The following is a 22334-nucleotide window of genomic DNA, read 5'->3' as shown; positions in this document are numbered from 1 at the left end:
GCGAAACAACTGAAACAGGTGTGAAAAATGTTATTTGCAAACACTATATCAGTTCTCCTGGAAACGACGTCTGCGCGTAATTAACTTATAACACGAGTTCTTCATTAGAGGAGCCAAACAATACGCCTGGCCTCGTAATAGATTTTTTTCAGATCGGCCTACATGTAGATCAACATTGGATGTTTCATTTCACAAAACCCATGTTTTAATTATTTTCCTACTTTCCAAGATTCTTGAAAAGAAAACACACACACAAACCACATGTTTCCTAACATCTTCTTTCAGGTTGACACACTGACAACTGCCCTTGCACTAGTTATGGGAATGACTGGGGGGGCAGCGGCAGGGGTAGGATTGTTATGGTGGCACAGCAAGCGAGAAAAGGAGAAAAAAGAAGAAAGACAAAGACAAAGACGGGTACAAAACTGAATGGCAGAACTGTTCATCAGTGTGACGAAAGCGCCATACTTGCCAACAAAGACGTAAAGGGCTACACGTTTTACTACATTCGTAATCAACTAGTTACAATTCTGGGAGAAGTCAATGAAGACATACACCCGTCTATTTTGGTGTATGAACTGCCATTCGATACCACTTTCCCATTTCCATAACCACCAAGAAGACTCATTTACTTACCAATGAATGTTATGTTATACCAATGAATGTTATGTTATGTTATGTTATTACATAATACGACAAATGAGTCAGAATGCGCAAAAGGATTGAGGTACTTTGATATCAATACTACTGAGTTCTGTAACTATATTTTGATTAAAATGACTTTGAATGACATTTAGAAATGATAAACATAAGGAAGAGAATTTTATTGATGTCAAAATCTTTATTATGAAGAAGACAACGATTCGAAGTATTTACTTACTCCTTTTTCAGGTGAATGACGGTTCGTGTATGTACGTTGTGTTCCTCATAATAAAGAAGTAGACGTCCAAAGAATTTTCTTCCTTTCTTACTTGACGTTTTAATTATGATTTTAATTATGACCATGAACGGTTAGAGATTCCAATACACACGGTTCTCATGTTTCCAACTGATTGTTTTCTCTGACGCTGCGGTGGGCTTGCTCTTGAGATTTTACGTGGACGTTCTGGCACTTTTAGTTCTGACACTCACAATATATTCAATGTTAATCTAAAACACTTTGATTACTTTACTGGAGATATTTTAATGTGTCGTTTCTGGTGGCAGAGTCAGATTTTCGCATATAAGGTGAACAGCCGGTTATACTTGTGTTGGAATATGTTTTCAACAAATCATCATAATTATTATTATTATTTTAAACGGGGCTAAAGTATTTTATAAATAACAGATTTCGAGTGCTTAAATGATGTTTATTACTGCTGGAATATTTAACAGTAATAGAGTTGTTCTTGTTAGAAGTTGTTCTGATATTCATACGCCAATATGAAATTCCTTAAGAGCGGCACGAGTCGTTGTTCGACTTGTGCGGGATCATCCTCGATAATCTCCAGGGTATATGTTACGATCACTCTCCACTATACCCCTGGATACACCCACGGCTTGGATAACAAGAGCGGGTCACGAATGGTCAACTGCGTGAAAGAGAACCATAACTCTTATTCTTACGACGCCGTATTTTGATAATACATGGGCTCCTACAGCAGCTTCTAAACAAATTACAAGCCACACTGTATGACCATTGTATGTATTCAAGCGCTGCCATCCTCACTGTAGGAAGCGCCGTGAACGAATGGTCAGACTCAGTGACTTGTTTGATTGATATAGAGTGTTAGTATATCAATCACAACATCAACCACTGGTTAGTCTATGCAAATCTCTGTTAAGATCAGGTCGTCGTGATAAAGAAAAACACAACATTTTTATTCAAAGACAAATTATTATCTTCTTTGAGAGGCATTTAGACGTTGTAAAGATGTAGGAAAGTTCTATGGACAGCCAACTTCTTCAGTGCAATAAATATGACGTTTTGGTGTAGGTACTAACACCGTTATGAAGCAAGTGCTTGGTAACGGTGTTGGTATTTACGCCGTCAATGGTTTTGAACTTGGTTTTCCCTAAATTAATATCGGCTAATGCAAGCGTTAGTCATTGTATTTTACTGGCTGATATTGACAACGCACTGTCCAAATAACCTTGTTTTTTGTTTTTGCATGTTTTGTTTATTATTATGATGACATCATAGACCGTGTAGGTTTATAGAATTTTTGAAATATAAGAACATCATATTCGACAGCAACTATATGTCTATGTCTGTCTTCGTAAACATATTTATACTTACCACTTACCTACTGCTGCAGGTAACTTTAGGGATCGTCGATGTCACTGTCTTAGAGAATTAAACTAAGTGGTAAACATGTACACATCGCATCAAATTAGTGTTTTAAATATTTAAGTAAATCTTGTTTTTAGAGTGTTTTCTTTTCAACATATAACGCTGTTAACTTATCTGTACCTTATCTAGATGTTATAAATGTGTATACATCTTATATGTGTTGATTGTGTTCATGTACTCTCGAACCAGCTGGAGAGGACTTTAATTTATCCTAATTTCAATATCATCAACTTAAGAGCTGTGATACAGTAGTTTCACTGTGCTTTGATATCAGGTTTTTAAGTTTTAGCATTAAAAAATAAATTGTTCTCGTCACGATATGGCTGAAATATTGTCGATCTGACGTTAAATATCAACTCAGTCACTAGAATGTTAGGAGAAATATATTTTGCCACATTTCGCCAAATTTCATATGGGCCGTTTGAATGTGAAGTTTACATAATATAAGGCTTTTCAGTGAGACTCCTGTTCAGTCATATATCCGCAACAATAGAGTAGTGTAACAACAGAAATAATACATAAGCATTAACTTATGTTGTCATGCAACGTTACAGAGAATGATTACATCACCCCTGACATTCACTCGTGCTCAGTTGACTCATTGTGACAATGTTAAAGAAGACTGTTGTTTGTTGCCACTAACACACTCCAGATGAAACGTGGCGTGGAATTCGTCAGTTACGTTCTCTTTCCTATCATACTTTTGTTATGACACCATGGAAATTCTGGGATATATTCCCCAAAACACATTTACCTTAAAAGGCGAATATGTCATGGTGGATTGTTTGATTGTGTGTAATCTTTAACCGGGGGCGCAGGAAGCAACGGTTGAAACGTTCAATAGTTATTTTGTGGCCCACCGCTTGTAAACGAGTTGAAAAAAGGAAAGCATGCTATTTTAAGTCAGGTCAGCAGGGAATAACTATTGGCCTGTAGTCAACATATTAACAAGGTTTGTCTTTATGAGATAGTTCGGTCTTACACAGTGGTTTCTCGGGAAATTGACACGGAGATGACCTAACGCTACAAACAGAGATAACTCAATAGTCACGAGCTGCAGTTGATATGTGGGTGTAATAGGGATCTCAACGGCGAGAAAGGTAAGTGGTGGTATATTTCGTGATTTGGCTTGCAAGTATTAAAAAGTGTACATTGTCACAACTAGAAGGTAGGTATAAAATATTTTCACATACACCTTAATGACAAATCAGCATGACTGGGTTATGGAAAGTCGAATATGTCATATCGCAGAGGGGAACTCAACACATTCTTCTGGATGGCTATCTATGCAGCAGAAACAGAGTTAGACAGACAAGCACTCACTGGAGATGTGTTGTCAAGATCTGCACTGGCAGATGTACCTCTTCTGGCCCCCGATTTCTCGAAAAAATAAACTTAAGTTTTAACTCAAATTTCAAACTGGGTTTGACAATCTGAAATAGCTGAGTTTCTAACTCAGTTCTAAAATACAATACAACTCATGTAACCTATCTACGTAACTCAAATTGTCTACTACGTTTGAGCTTTACATCCATTTCAATTTATTCTGGGAAATGCATTTTCCTGGTTCAAGAACCAGACCGAACACAACCACCCTTCAGTAGACACGGGCAAGAGGCGAGACCGCACACATGCATACCATTTATAAGGAGCAGCTAGAGGAAGAATACGAAGACCAGATTCCTGTGTTTCCGTCCTTCTCAAGTATTAGTCGTTCCCTATACAAACATCGCCGTAAGACACGACCTGCACCGCCCCACTCACGTTCTGAAGTACGACTGGAAGGAAGATGGACAGAGACAGCAGATGGCCGCCCTTTTCTTCTTCTTTCAGATGGTGACGAAGACAAAGTGCTCACCTTCTCCACCCTCGAACAGTTACAAGCCGTGCAAGCTGCTGAGAATCTCTACATTGATGGACAATTTGCCTAGAGATATGGAAATCAAGTCTACATTATCTGTGCCCTAGCTGGTTCTGTATCCTATCCCCTTGTTCATGTTCTGTTGCCTGATCGACAAGCCACAAAGTGCACAACACTATTTCATCTCCTGAAGGCAAATGCTTTCGAGAACTTGAACCGTCCCCTGCCCCAACAGGAATGCAGAGTAACTTCGAGGTAGCTGCGAACTGAGACAGAAATTCCTGATGCCATCATCAAGGGTTGCTGTTATTCCTGTGATGATGAACTTTAAAATACTCATGTGCTAATTATGACTTTATTGAAATAATTAAAAAAACTTCTGAGTGATGATTTACGTATCAAGTTTACACAGATTATAATTGTCTCATTGACATCATCAATGAATAATTAAAATGATTATTTTATCATTCAGCATTGATTATTCCATTATCTATCTAAGGTAACAGGTTATTACTTAGATGTGCATTCAGCTGAAAAGTTTGTTGCGTTAAGCTGTCTAACACTGGCTGTCTAACAAATGGGAGGACACCCCTTGAATACTTCTTTGTCCAGTCCGTTTTCTTCCTTGTCATCGTTAATTGGTTCTGCCTGTCCTTTAGTTTGTGAAATAAGAAAATATCAAAGGACTGATGGTATTAGCAATGGTCGACTGGACTACACACTCCACACTCCTCAATCTGAAGTAAGAAAAGGGGCGGTGTGGTAGCCTAGTGGTTAAAGCGTTGGCTCGGCACGCCGAAGGCTCGGGTTCGAATCCCCACATGGGTAAAATGTGTGAAGCCCATTTCTGGTGTCCCCGACCGTCATGTTGTTGGAATATTACTAAAATCGACGTAAAACTAAACTGAGTCAGTCAGTCAGTGAAGTAGAAAAGATGAGGTCCATTGTAATGGCATTCAGATAAACACAACTTATGAATATATTTACGTACTGTTGTAAGTGATCAGATTTGAATCTAACATTTTAGGAAACTGCGTGTAGATGCAATAAACGTTTATTTTTTGAACGTGTGCAGTCTTTAACCTCGACGTATAAGTCAAATACCAACTCGCCTCTCGGTTAATCAGTGAAATGAATCTGCTTGCTATCGTTATCAACCTTACGCCTATTTGTTATCGCTTGAATATCTGTGTGTAAGTCTGATACCTGATAAGTACCACTTAACGAACATGTTGGTCCGACAAAAACACACGTAATATCACCATCATAACGACTGACAAAACAACACTATGACATCATGACGACCGACATAACAACACAACGACATCATGACGACATAACAACCCTATCACATCATGAAGACCGACATGACAACACTACGACATCATGACGGCCGACATAACAACACTATGACATTATGATGACCGACATAACAACACTTGGCATCATGATGACCGACATAACAACACCATGACGACCAACATAGCAACACTATAACATTATGACAACCGACATAACAACATTATGACATCGTGACGGCAGACATAACAACACTATTACATCATGCTAACCGACATAACAACACTACTACATCATTGCGACTGACATAACAACACTATGACATTATTGTGACTCACATAACAACACTATGACATCATTGCGACTGACATAACAACACGATCACATCATGAAGACCGACATAACAACACAACGACATCATGACGACATAACAACACTATGACATCATGATGACCGACATAACAACACCATGGCGACCGACATAACAACACTACGACATCATGATGACATCATAACACTATGACATCATGAAGACCGACATAACAGCACTATCACATCATGAAGACCGACATGACAACACTATGACATCATGACGACCGACATAACAACACTATGACGACCAACATAACAACACTAAGACATCATGGCGACCGACATACCAACACTACGACATCATGACGACATCATAACACTATGACATCATGAAGACCGACATAACAGCACTATCACATATTGAAGACCGACATGACAACACTATGACATCATGACGACCGACATAACAAACTATGACGTCTTGATGACCGACATAACAACACTACGACATCATGACGACATAACAACACAACGACATCATGACGGCAGACACACAGACACTATGACAACATGACGACATGATAACACTACGACATCATGCTGAGCGGCATAACAACACCATGGCGACCGACATCATGACTCAACGACATCATGACGACATAACAACACTACAACCCTATGACATCATGACGACCGACATCAAAAACTATGACATCATGATGACCGACTTAACAAAACTACGACATCATGACGACATTGCAACACTATGACGTCATGATGACAGACATAACAACACTACGACGTCACAATGATCAGCATAACAACACTATGACATCATGACGACTGACATAACAACACTGTGACATCATGACGACTGACATAACTTTACTACGACATCATGAGGACCGACATAACTATACTACGACATCAGGACGACAGACATAACTTTACTACAACATCATCATGACCGACATAACATCATCATGACCTCATCACCACCGACATAAGAACACTATGACATCATGACGACCGACATAACAACACTTCGACATCATGACGACATAACAACCCTATCACATCATGAAGACCGACATAACAACACTATGACATCATGACCACCGACAAAGCAAAACTACAACATCATGACGACATAACAACACTATGACATCATGTTGACCGACATACCAACACTGCGACATCATGAAGACCGACATAACTTCACTACGACATCAAGACGACTTACATAACTTTACTACGACATCATGGGGACCGACATAACTATACTACACGATCATGACGACAGACATAACTTTACTACGACATCATGATGACTGACATAACACCATCATGAAATCATGACGACAAACATAACAACACTTTGACTTCATGACAACCGACATAACATCACTATGACATTAAGATGACCGACATAGCAACACTATGACATCATGACGACCGACATAACTTTCCAACGACATCATGAGGACCAACATAACTTTACAACGACATCATGAGGACCAACATAACTTTACTACAAGATCATGACGACAGACATAACTTTACTACGACATCATGATGACCGACATAAGAACACTATGAAATTAAGATGACCGACATAGCAACACTATGACATCATGACAAGTGACATAACAACACTATGATGTCATGACAACAGACATAACAACATTACGACATCATGACAACCGACATAACAACACTATGACATCATGACGACAAACATAACAACACTATGATATCATGATGAGCCACATAACAACACTATGACATCATGACAACTGACATAGCAACACTATGACATCATGATGACAACATAACAACACTATGACATCATGACGACCGACATAACAACAGACCGTTTCTGTGGTGTAGTGGTTAGAGCGTCCGCTCGGAGAGCGGCAGGTCGCGGGTTCGATCCCCGACCGTGTCATACCAAAAGACGTTAAAATATGGTACTTGTTGGTCCCTTTCTGGCGCTCGGCATTAATGGGTACAACAAGGACTGGTCAGCTCGGAGTCAGTATAATGTGTCTGAGTGGGGTATTCATGCTTCACTGCGGCATGGTATCTCAGTGGGCTAGCACTATAAAACAAGCTTCAGTCTGGGCTATTACAAGCAACCGCACATACACATACACACGCATGCACGTCGTCATATGAGCGAAATATTCTCATGCACGACGATAAACCCAATTTCACCTCACCTCACCTCACATAGCAACACTATGACATCATGTTGACCGACATACCAACACTACAACATCATCACGACATAATAACACTATGACATCATGCTGACCAGCATAGCAACACTATGACATCATGACGACCGACATAACTTTACAACGACATCATGAGGACCAACATAACTATACTACAAGATCATGACGACAGACATAACTTTACTACGACATCATGATGACCGACATAAGAACACTATGAAATTAAGATGACCGACATAGCAACACTATGACATCATGATGACCACCATAGCAACACTATGACATCATGACAAGTGACATAACAACACTATGACGTCATGACAACAGACATAACAACATTACGACACCATGACAACCGACATAACAACACTATGACATCATGACGACAAACATAACAACACTATGATATCATGATGAGCCACATAACAACACTATGACATCATGACAACTGACATAGCAACACTATGACATCATGATGACAACATAACAACACTATGACATCATGACGACCGACATAACAACACAACGACAGAGTGAGTGAGTGAGTTTAGGTTTACGCCGCACTCAGCAATATTCCAGCTATATGGCGGCGGTCTGTAAATAATCGAGTCTGAACCAGACAATCAAGTGATCAACAGCATGACCATCGATCTGCGCAATTGGGAACCGATGACATGTGTCAACCAAGTCAAGCGAAACTGACCACCCGATCCCGTTAGTCAAGCCTCTTACGACAAGATAGTCAAGCCTTTTATGGCAAGCACATGGGTTGCTGAAGACCTTTTCTACCCCGGATAACAACACAACGATATCATGACGACATAACAACACTATGACGTCATGAAGACCGACATGACAACACCATGACATCATGAGGTCCGACATACAAACACTATGACGACCAACATAACAACACTAAGACATCATGATGACATAACAACACTATGACGACCAACATGACAACAGTATGGCATCATGAAAACCGACTTAACAACACTATGACATCATGATGACCCACATAACAACATTATGACGTCATGATGACGACATAACAACACTATGATATCATGATGACGGACATAAAAACATTTTGACGTCATGATGACAGACACAACAATACTATGACATCATGATGACCGACATGCTTACACTATGAGATCATGATGACCGACTGAACAATACTATGACGTCACGATGACCGACACAGCAACACTGTGACATGATGACCGACATAACCACCCTGCAACATCATGGCGACTGACATAACAGCACTACGACACTTTATAGCTATCAAATCTTACAGAGGGTCATACCATTGTAACTCTGCATGTCATGTATTCGCTATCAGTTTACTTGCTGTAAAATGTTACAGAAGATGTTTTAAAATCTGTTGCCTGTAACCCCTACAAAGACCACAAGCAACATGGACTGGGATGTCCGCTGACATGTCTACATTACTTGATAAGAGGTGCCCTCATGTCTCGGATGTAGGACACAGCGCTCAAGAACAATCACAGGATTGTCCGCTTCAGGGGTGTAGTCAAACTGCAGTGATGTTGTTCTGATCTGACGTTAAACAAGACGCTTTACATAGGTCGGGTCATCACTGGGTTAATATGGACCTGTTGCAACCTTTGTCGCAATAAACTAGCGCAGTTTGGATTCCTCGGAAATTCGAGTCTTCAACACTATTACAGAATGATCCAACATTATAACACTATTACAGCATGATGCAACATTATAACACTATTACAGCATGATGCAACATTACAATACTATTTCAGAATGATCCAACATTATAACACTATTACAGCATGATGCAACATTATAACACTATTACAGCATGATGCAACATAATAAGACTAATACAGCATGATGAAACGTTATAACACTATTACAGCATGATGCAACATTATAACACTATTACAGCATGATGCAACATTATAACACTATTACAGTTTGATGTAACATTATAACACTATTACAGAATGATCCAACATTATAACACTATTACAGCATGATGCAACATTATAACACTATTACAGAATGATCCAACATTATAACACTATTACAACAAGATGTAACATTATAACACTATTACAGAATGATGTAACATTATAACACTATTACAGAATGATCCAACATTATTACACTATTACAGCATGATGTAACATTATAACACTATTACAGCATGATGCAACATTATAATACTATTTCAGAATGATCCAACATTATAACACTATTACAGCGTGATGCAACATTATAACACTATTACAGCATGATGCAACATAATAAGACTAATACAGCATGATGCCACGTTCTAACACTATTACAGCATGATGCAACATTATAATACTATTACAGAATGATCCAACATTATCACACTATTACAGCATGATGCAACATTATCAATCTATTACAGCATGATGCAACATAATAAGACTAATACAGCATGATGCAACGTTATAACACTATTACAGCATGAGCCAACATTATAATACTATTTCAGAATGATCCAACATTATAACACTATTACAGCATGATGCAACATTATAACACTATTACAGCATGATTCAACATTATCACACTATTACAGCTTGATGCAACATTATAACACTATTACAGAATGATCCAACATTATAACACTATTACAGCATGATGCAACATTATAACACTATTACAGAATGATCCAACATTATAACACTATTACAACAAGATGTAACATTATAACACTAATACAGCATGATGCGACATTACAGCACTATTACAGCATGATGCAACATTATAACACTACTACAGCATGATGCAACATAATAAGACTAATACAGCTTGATGCAACGTTATAACACTATTACAGCTTGATCCAACATCATAACTCTATTACAGCATGATGCAACATTATAACACTATTGCAGAATAATCCAACATTATAACACTATTACAGCATGATGCAACATTATAACACTATTACAGAATGATCCAACATTATAACACTATTACAGCATGATGCAACATTATAACACTATTACAGCATGATGCAACATTATAATACTATTTTAGAATGATCCAACATTATAACACTATTACAGCATGATGCAACATTATAACACTATTACAACATGATGCAACATAATAAGACTAATACAGCATGATCCAACGTTATAACACTATTACAGCATGATGCAACATTATAACACTATTACAGAATGATCCAACATTATAACACTATTACAGCATGATGCAACATTATAACACTATTACAGAATGATCCAACATTATAACACTATTACAACAAGATGTAACATTATAACACCATTACAGAATGATGTAACATTATAACACTATTACAGAATCATCCAACAGTATAACACTATTACAGCATGATGCAACATTATAACACTATTACAGCATGATGCAACATTATAATACTATTTCAGAATGATCCAACATTATAACACTATTACAGCATGATGCAACAGTATAACACTATTACAGCTTGATGCAACATTATAACACTATTACAGAATGATCCAACATTATAACACTATTAGAGCATGATGCAACATTATAACACTATTACAGAATGATCCAACATTATAACACTATTACAACAAGATGTAACATTATAACACTAATACAGCATGATGCGACATTACAGCACTATTACAGCATGATGCAACATTATAAAACTACTACAGCATGATGCAACATAATAAGACTAATACAGCTTGATGCAACGTTATAACACTATTACAGCTTGATCCAACATTATAACCCTATTACAGCATGATCCAACATTATAACACTATTACAGCATGATGCAACATTATAACACTATTACAGCTTGATGCAACATTATAACACTATTACAGAATGATCCAACATTATAACACTATTAGAGCATGATGCAACATTATAACACTATTACAGAATGATCCAACATTATAACACTATTACAACAAGATGTAACATTATAACACTAATACAGCATGATGCGACATTACAGCACTATTACAGCATGATGCAACATTATAAAACTACTACAGCATGATGCAACATAATAAGACTAATACAGCTTGATGCAACGTTATAACACTATTACAGCTTGATCCAACATTATAACTCTATTACAGCATGATGCAACATTATAACACTATTACAGCATGATGCAACATTATAACACTATTACAGCATGAGGCAACATAATAAGACTAATACAGCATGATGAAACGTTATAACACTATTACAGCATGATGCAACATTATAACACTATTACAGCATCATGCAACATTATAACACTATTACAGCTTGATGCAACATTATAACACTATTACAGAATGATCCAACATTATAACACTATTACAGCATGATGCAACATTATAACACTATTACAGAATGATCCAACATTATAACACTATTACAACAAGATGTAACATTATAACACTATTACAGAATGATGTAACATTATAACACTATTACAGAATGATCCAACATTATAACACTATTACAGCATGATGCAACATTATAACACTATAACAGCATGATGCAACATTATAATACTATTTCAGAATGATCCAACATTATAACACTATTACAGCATGATGCAACATTATAACACTATTACAGCATGATGCAACATTATAACACTATTACAGCTTGATGCAACATTACAACACTATTACAGAATGATCCAACATTATAACACTATTACAGCATGATGCAACATTATAACACTATTACAGCTTGATGCAACATTATAACACTATTACGAATGATCCAACATTATAACACTATTAGAGCATGATGCAACATTCTAACACTATTACAGAATGATCCAACATTATAACACTATTACAACAAGATGTAACATTATAACACTAATACAGCATGATGCGACATTACAGCACTATTACAGCATGATGCAACATTATAAAACTACTACAGCATGATGCAACATAATAAGACTAATACAGCTTGATGCAACGTTATAACACTATTACAGCTTGATCCAACATTATAACTCTATTACAGCATGATGCAACATTATAACACTATTAAAGATTAATCCAACATTATAACACTATTACAGCATGATGCAACATTATAACACTATTACAGCATGATGCAACATAATAAGACTAATACAGCATGATGAAACGTTATAACACTATTACAGCATGATGCAACATTATAACACTATTACAGCATCATGCAACATTATAACACTATTACAGCTTGATGCAACATTATAACACTATTACAGAATGATCCAACATTATAACACTATTACAGCATGATGCAACATTATAACACTATTACAGAATGGTCCAACATTATAACACTATTACAACAAGATGTAACATTATAACACTATTACAGAATGATGTAACATTATAACACTATTACAGAATGATCGAACATTATAACACTATTACAGCATGATGTAACATTATAACACTATTACAGCATGATGCAACATTATAATACTATTTCAGAATGATCCAACATTATAACACTATTACAGCATGATGCAACATTATAACACTATTACAGCATGATGCAACATTATAACACTATTACAGCTTGATGCAACATTATAACACTATTACAGCTTGATCCAACATTATAACACTATTACAGCATGATGCAACATTATAACACTATTACAGAATGATCCAACATTATAACACTATTACAACAACATGTAACATTATAACACTAATACAGCATGATGCGACATTACAGCACTATTACAGCATGATGCAACATTATAACACTACTACAGCATGATGCAACATAATAAGACTAATACAGCTTGGTGCAACGTTATAACACTATTACAGCTTGATCCAACATTATAACTCTATTACAGCATGATGCAACATTATAACACTATTACAGCATCATGCAACATTATAACACTATAACAGCATGATGCAACATTATAACACTATTACAGAATGATCCAACATTATAACACTATTACAGCATGATGCAACATTATAACACTATTACAGCATGATGCAACATTATAATGCTATTTCAGAATGATCCAACATTATAACACTATTACAGCATGATGCAACATTATAACACTATTACAGCACGATGCAACATAATAAGACTAATACAGCATGATGCAACGTTATAACACAATTACAGGATGATGCAACATTATAACACTATTACAGCATGATGCAACATTATACCACTATTATAGCTTGATGCAACATTATAACACTATTAGTGAAATGATCCAACATTATAAAACTATTACAGCATGATGCAACATTATAACACTATTACAGAATGATCCAACATTATAACAATATTACAGAATGATCCAACATTATAACACTAATACAGCATGATGCGACATTACAGCACTATTACAGCATGATGCAACATAAGACTAATACAGCTTGATGCAACGTTATAACACTATTACAGCTTGATCCAACATTATAACACTATTACAGCATGATGCAACATTATAACACTATTACAGAATAATCCAACATTATAACACTATTACAGCATGATGCAACATTATAACACTATAACAGCATGATGCAACATTATAACACTATTACAGCATGATGCAACATTATAACACTATTACAGCATCATGCAACATTATAACAGCTTGATGCAACATTATAACACTATTACAGAATGATCCAACATTATAACACTAATACAGCATGATGCAACATTATAACACTATTACAGCATGATCCAACATTATAACACTATTACAACAAGATGTAACATTATAACACTATTACAGAATGATGTAACATTATAACACTATTACAGAATGATCCAACATTATAACACTATTACAGCATGATGCAACATTATAACACTATTACAGCATGATGCAACATTATAATACTATTTCAGAATGATCCAACATTATAACACTATTACAGCATGATGCTACATTATAACACTATTACAGCTTGATGCAACATTATAACACTATTACAGAATGATCCAACATTATAACACTATTAGAGCATGATGCAACATTATAACACTATTACAGAATGATCCAACATTATAACACTATTACAACAAGATGTAACATTATAACACTAATACAGCATGATGCGACATTACAGCACTATTACAGCATGATGCAACATTATAAAACTACTACAGCATGATGCAACATAATAAGACTAATACAGCTTGATGCAACGTTATAACACTATTACAGCTTGATCCAACATTATAACTCTATTACAGCATGATGCAACATTATAACACTATTAAAGATTAATCCAACATTATAACACTATTACAGAATGATGCAACATAATAAGACTAATACAGCATGATGAAACGTTATAACACTATTACAGCATGATGCAACATTATAACACTATTACAGCATCATGCAACATTATAACACTATTACAGCTTGATGCAACATTATAACACTATTACAGAATGATCCAACATTATAACACTATTACAGAATGATCCAACATTATAACACTATTACAGCATGATGCAACATTATAACACTATTACAGAATGATCCAACATTATAACACTATTACAACAAGATGTAACATTATAACACTATTACAGAATGATGTAACATTATAACACTATTACAGAATGATCCAACATTATAACACTATTACAGCATGATGCAACATTATACCACTATTACAGCATGATGCAACATTATAATACTATTTCAGAATGATCCAACATTATAACACTATTACAGCATGATGCAACATTATAACACTATTACAGCATGATGCAACATTATAACACTATTACAGCTTGATGCAACATTATAACACTATTACAGAATGATCCAACATTATAACACTATTACAGCATGATGCAACATTATAACACTATTACAGAATGATCCAACATTATAACACTATTACAACAAGATGTAACATTATAACACTAATACAGCATGATGCGACATTACAGCACTATTACAGCATGATGCAACATTATAACACTACTACAGCATGATGCAACATAATAAGACTAATACAGCATGATGCAACGTTATAACACTATTACAGCTTGATCCAACATTATAACTCTATTACAGCATGATTCCACATTATAACACTATTACAGCATCATGCAACATTATAACACTATAACAGCATGATGCAACATTATAACACTATTACAGCATGATGCAACATTATAACACTATTACAGCATCATGCAACATTATAACACTATAACAGCATGATGCAACATGATAACACTGTTACAGCACGATGCAACATCATAACACTATTACAGGATGATGCTACATGATAACACTGTTACAGCATGATGCAACATCATAACACTTTTACAGTACGATGCAACATCATAACACTATTACATCATGATGCAACATCATAACACTATTACATCATGATGCAGCATCATAACACTATTACATGATGATGCAACATTATAACACTATTACAGCAAGATGCAACATGATAACACTATTACAGCAAGATGCAACATGATAACACTGTTACAACAAGATGCAACATCATAACACTGTTACAGCACGATGCAACATCATAACACTATTACAGGATGATGCAACATTATAACACATTACGTCATGATGCAACATTACAGCACTATAACAGCATGATGCAAAATTATAACACTATTACAGCATGATGCAAGATTATAACACTATTACAGCTTGATGCAACATCATAACACTTTTACAACAAGATGCAACATGATAACACTGTTACAGCACGATGCAACATCATAACACTATTACAGGAAGATGCAGCATTAAAACACTTTTACAGTATGATGCAACATGATAACACTATTACATCATGATGCAACATGATAACACTATTACAGCATGATGCAACATTAAAACACTGTTACAGCACCATGCAACTTTATAACACTATGACAGCAAGATGCAACATTATAACACTATTACAGCATGATGCAACATTATAACACTATTACAGCACGATGCAATATTATAACACTATTACAACATGGTGCAACATTATAACGCTGTTAAAGCATGATGCAACATTACAACACTATTACAGCATGATGCAACGTTATAACACTATTACAGCATGATGCAACATTATGACTATTACAGGATGGTGCAACATTACAACACTATTACAGCATGATGCAACATTATAACACACTCTTCAGCTATACAGTGAATAGTAGTAAGGTGATTCCTAAAGTATGTATCCCTTAGTAAATGTGATGCAGTGCATGTTTACGATTTTGAAGCTTATAATCATGTCTCCAGTATATATCTGTAAAACATATTTCCAAGGTTCCAAACTTCCCCAAAGAAAACATGTTATTAATCTGTATGAGCCTAATGATGATTACTATTTTTCACACATACAAATGTATTTTTATTCATCTACACTTAAACACAGGCATTTGGAAATGGAATTTCCTTTCGAGATTGTAAGGTGATAAGGCACAGGAAATGCGTTGAAGGTGACAGTCTTACTCAGTAATATCAGCAATATTAGCAATAACTATAATCAAATCAGTTGCGGTTTCGCTTTTTGGTTGCTTGACCATGTAATGTTTCCGCAGTTCATTGACCTTAATGGACAAATTCATCTTCTAGTCGTATACTAACTGTATAGTTGAAGAGTAAATATGTCCTCCCTTGAACTACATAGGCATAACCGGACAGTACTTGACAAATTGAAACCAGGTGATAGGTTGCAGTTTGAGCGAGGACTGTTCCAACACTGGGCTGTGTACGTTGGTAAGTGTAGTGTGACAAAATATTATTGCATTTTTGTGTCTGCTATTCCCTTGTTGAATGCTATATCTGGAATATTCGGCTGTTTCAGGCAGTCTAGTGGTTGAAATTATAAGCATCGATCCAGGCAATTGTTGGTATTCAAAGATTCAAGCATAGAAGATCACACTAAGAGATGTCTGAGCATATAAGATCACAATAAGAGATGTCTGATATTTTGAGATCTACACAATGGAAACGTGAATAAGTATTCTGTCATTCAATGTATTTGATAATGCATATGTCCTCCCTGCGAATAGTCCAATTAAAATTTGCGCTCAGCAACGCATGCTTGTGTGTGTGTGTGTGTGTGTGTGTGTGTGTGTGCGCGCGCACAGTATCATGATGCCAATCATTGGATGGTCTGACCCAGACACAATTGTTTACAGGATGTTCTTGCCAAGGTGTAAATAGTCAATCTCTGACATGCTTAACGTTTACGCATAGATACTATATATAACCTGTATGTACAAAGATTAATTAATGAACACCTAGAACATCATGTCATATCATGAAGTTGATAAAGAGGTTGTGTATCGGTCATTCCGTTATTCTGACAAGACTGCGCAGGTATCTAACTTCATAATAACATATTTGTCATGTGTTATTTAGGTAACCAGAAAATCGTGCACTTGGCTGGAGTGCGTGATCAAGGGGAAACTACTCTGAATCACTCATTCGCAATAAGTGGAGTTGGAATCGTTCGCATAGATAATTTTTGGTCAGTTGCTGGAGATAGCAAAGTGTACTTGGACAACTCAAAGGACGCAAAATTAAGGTGAGTTTTGTTTGTTATTCACTTCAGTACTCCTCATCTTTCCTGCTGTAAGATGGCATGACATTTATATAATTGATTTTGGATCAGATAAACCAATAAATGATACTGTTGCAAAGTAAATGTTACCCCCAGAAACGACCCTAGAAGAACGGTTCATTGTGAAATCCTGGACAATGGTTCATATTCTTTTTATCGCCTCCATTAGTACCAATGAATTAAGTTCCAAATGTTCACATTGTTGTACTGCTGTTGACAGACCATATGAACCTAATAGGATAGTGCAAAGAGCACTATCCAATCTTGGAGAAGTTGGATATGACACACTCTTTAAGAACTGTGAACAATTCGCTTCATGGTGCCGGTATTACACAGAAACTGAGGTTTGTATTTGTCCAACTATCCCTTTGCCAGCTCATTTGTCAAGCTCTGTAAATTGGACTAGATTTGTAATACGTTTAGATCTGCTCAGACAAAAATAATTATCTTGCAACTGGTCACATAAACAAAAGACTTATGTACTATTTGCCAATTCTGGAGGGAATTGTTAAGAATAGACATCTAACTTCGATGTTGAGGTGTAATGCCCGACCATCAAAGAATCACAGTCTCGTCTTCTGGTAGCCAGTCTGCTTTTGAACGCAGTCTCATGTTAGCCTGAGCGTTTTCGCCATAATAACCTATTTACAAATATCTCACTCAAGACCTACAAGTTCTTCTTTACGAGGGATGGTGTGGTAGCGGTTGACGCAATTGTTCTTCACCTTCTTATGGGTACAATGTACCCATTTCTGGCAATTATATTGCTGGAATGTTGCAAAATGCGGGGATAAATAAATATTTGTAGACACAGTTCACCAAATGCATAGCTAAAGAGTAAAGAAATTTTCGTCCCATGAACTACAGACACACAACTGGACAGTACTTGACCACTTGGAACCAGGTGACTTGTTGAAGTTTGACCGAGGAGTGTACAGTCACTGGGCTGTGTATGTTGGTAAGTGTAGTGCGACAAACTATTAATGTAAAATCGAGTGTTTGTTTCTGCGTGTTTCTTGTTGAATGCTGCGTCAGCAATATACGTGGTATATGACAGCAGTTGTAAATAATCACAGCTGGCTCAGGCAATGCAGTGATTGAAATCATGAGCATTTATCCATGGAATTGTTGGTATTCAAAATACGTATAGAGATTTACAACAAAATACATCTGACATTATCTGAGTTATAGTTGGTCTTCAGTAACCCATGCTTGTCGTAAGAGGCGATCGAGCCGTTGACTTGGTTGCTGCATCCTCATGATGCCAATCACTGGATGATCTGGTCCAGACTCGATTGTTTACAGAAAGTCATCATATAGTTGGAAAGTTACTTTTGAACAACAAAGAAACAATGCAACCATATGTCTATGATTTGTGAGTTTCAGAACCTTATGTGTCAAGGTGTAAATATTAAATCACATAAATGTTTAAACATGTAGATCCTATATTGACTTGAACATACCTTTTCTGAAAGATTTATGCGTGAACATATGTTCTTTAACGCCAAATCATATCATGAAATTTATAAAGAGGTTGTTTATTGGGCATTCGGATATTTCTGACAAAACTGCATCACACATCTTGTAATAAATAATGTTATTATATTCTCATGTGTTATTTAGGTAACGACGAAGTCGTGCACTTGGCTGGAGTCGATGGTGCAGGTGGAAGGGACCTGAAGCACCCATGCACAATATCTGGAGTTAAGTCTGATAAAGGAATCGTTCGCAAAGACGATTTTTGGACAGTCACTGAAGACAGCAAAGCGGAAATAAACAACTTCAAGGATTTGAAATTCAAGTAAGTTTTGTTTGTTGTTCAATTCAGCAGTGATTTTTGCTCTAGCTGTAGGACGGTGTCACATTTAAACAATTGATTCTGGACCAGAAAAACAACAACAATAATTGATACTGTCGGAAGTGAAAGTTACTCCCAGCAACAATCCTGGAAGAACGGTTCTTTTTTTAAATCCTGAACAATGGTATTTATCCAGTTTTTGAGGTCTTTCCCTCGTCCCCATTAATACCAAGGAATTGAATTCCAAATGATCACATTGTTGTTCTGTTGTTTCCAGACCCTTGGAACCATCTAAGATAGTACAAAGAGCATTATCCAAAGTTAGAGAAGTTGGATATAACTTGCTCTACAAGAACTGTGAACACTTTGCTACATGGTGCCGGTATGACATAGAAAAAAGTGATCAGGTTTGTATTTGTCCAACTGTTCCTTTGCCAGGTTTATTTGTTTAATTAATTACGTTTAATTATGTGTAGATCTGCTCAGACAACTATTTATCTTGCCACTGGTCACATATACAAAAGATGTATTAACTGTAGCAAATTCTGGAAGGTAGTCTTGCGAAGGGACATCTAAATTCGATATTGAAGTGTAAAACCTACACATAAATGAATAACAGTCTGGTAGTCAGGTAGGGAAGGTAGTGTAGCAAATTGTCACGTTGTATCTTGACATAAAATATCAATACCATAGGAGGTCAATCTCTCTGTTGCCGAACAGATTGCCTTCAATGGTAAAAGAGTGGTCAAATTAATATGAACTGATCACTGAAGAATTAAGGAACTAGAAAGAAAGCTTTTGCACTCTTCCTGTCTTGCTACGACGTCTGCTTTTAAACTGTTGTATTCTGTTCGCAAATGGGTTTTCGCCATACGGATCTATTTGCAAATATCTCTTTTGAGACGTACATGTTCTTCGGTTTAAATTTCACAAACGGGTACGATTACGATTTGTGTAGCACAACTCTGGTATCCTCTGGCGTGATATTGCTGGAATATTGCTGATGTACATCGCAACTCACTCATTCTTTATTAAGAAGAGATTTCAAACGGTTTCCCTTTAGGTCGTAACATTACCTGTCAGGACAGCCAGCACGTTTAGAAACATTTGGTGTTCCTTACAGAAAACCGTATGGTTGAAATAGTGTTGTCTAGGATTTTGGTGAGTGAGTCTAGTTAACGCCGCACTTAGCAATATACAGCAATATGGTGGGTGTGGGATTTAGGAAACACATTATGAATGTAGAAAACAAATCAAACATCAATCGTTTTCTTTTCCTGTAGGCTGGTCTGTTTGCTGCAGTGGCTTCGTTTGTTGGGGGTGCCGTTGTGGCAGGGGCAGGGATAGCATTGGCTGTCGTGTTTGGAAGTGGCAGAAAGGAGGAGAGAGAAAAACGGTCCAAAAACTAACAAGTTCAATTCCCACCATAAAATGGTGAAACCAAATAAATCGGTCAAGTAAACTGTGAAGTGTTCAACGAATGCACCATATCTGACAACAGAGAGGTTTGCTGGATTCCGCAACATTCCTCACCAACTCGTACCATTCCGTGACAAGCCTAATATTCATGCCTGAGTCATGCTCCTGTTCATTCAGCCTTTCGAAGGATTCCATATCAGCAGTTCCGGGACACGTCTTTGGATACTCGCGTCCCTCACAAAAGATTCCATCATGTAATATGAACTTGTGAAGGCTGGGAACAATAACGATAGCTCTTATTCCATCTCCGTCTTAAGGCAGTTTTACTGTGTAAGCTCCTACAACATCTGCTTATATATATACAACCACATTGTATGACCAATATATATTAATAATGTTGTTTGTATTCCGAGACAGACTTTTGAGACCTAGCTACCTTTTGTTT

General features: G+C 36.4%; 1 protein-coding gene across 1 annotated transcript; it reads left to right on the top strand.

Moving 5' to 3' along the window:
• The first annotated feature begins 17694 nt into the window (after positions 1 to 17694).
• LOC124269837 lies at positions 17695 to 22068 on the top strand. Its single transcript, XM_046704877.1, has 7 exons — positions 17695 to 17822; positions 18471 to 18636; positions 18893 to 19016; positions 19540 to 19630; positions 20296 to 20473; positions 20748 to 20877; positions 21754 to 22068. The coding sequence occupies exons 1-7, from the start codon at positions 17711 to 17713 to the stop codon at positions 21877 to 21879; spliced, it is 927 nt and encodes a 308-aa protein (XP_046560833.1). The 5' UTR covers positions 17695 to 17710; the 3' UTR covers positions 21880 to 22068.
• Positions 22069 to 22334: the final 266 nt, after the last annotated feature.

The sequence above is a fragment of the Haliotis rubra genome, unplaced genomic scaffold (genome assembly GCF_003918875.1).
Source record: "Haliotis rubra isolate DU_JTF1 unplaced genomic scaffold, ASM391887v1 Scf1019, whole genome shotgun sequence".
Classification (NCBI taxonomy): Eukaryota; Metazoa; Mollusca; class Gastropoda; order Lepetellida; family Haliotidae; genus Haliotis; species Haliotis rubra.
Note: the sequence above shows the minus strand (reverse complement) of the source record. Positions and strands in the feature narration are given on the sequence as shown.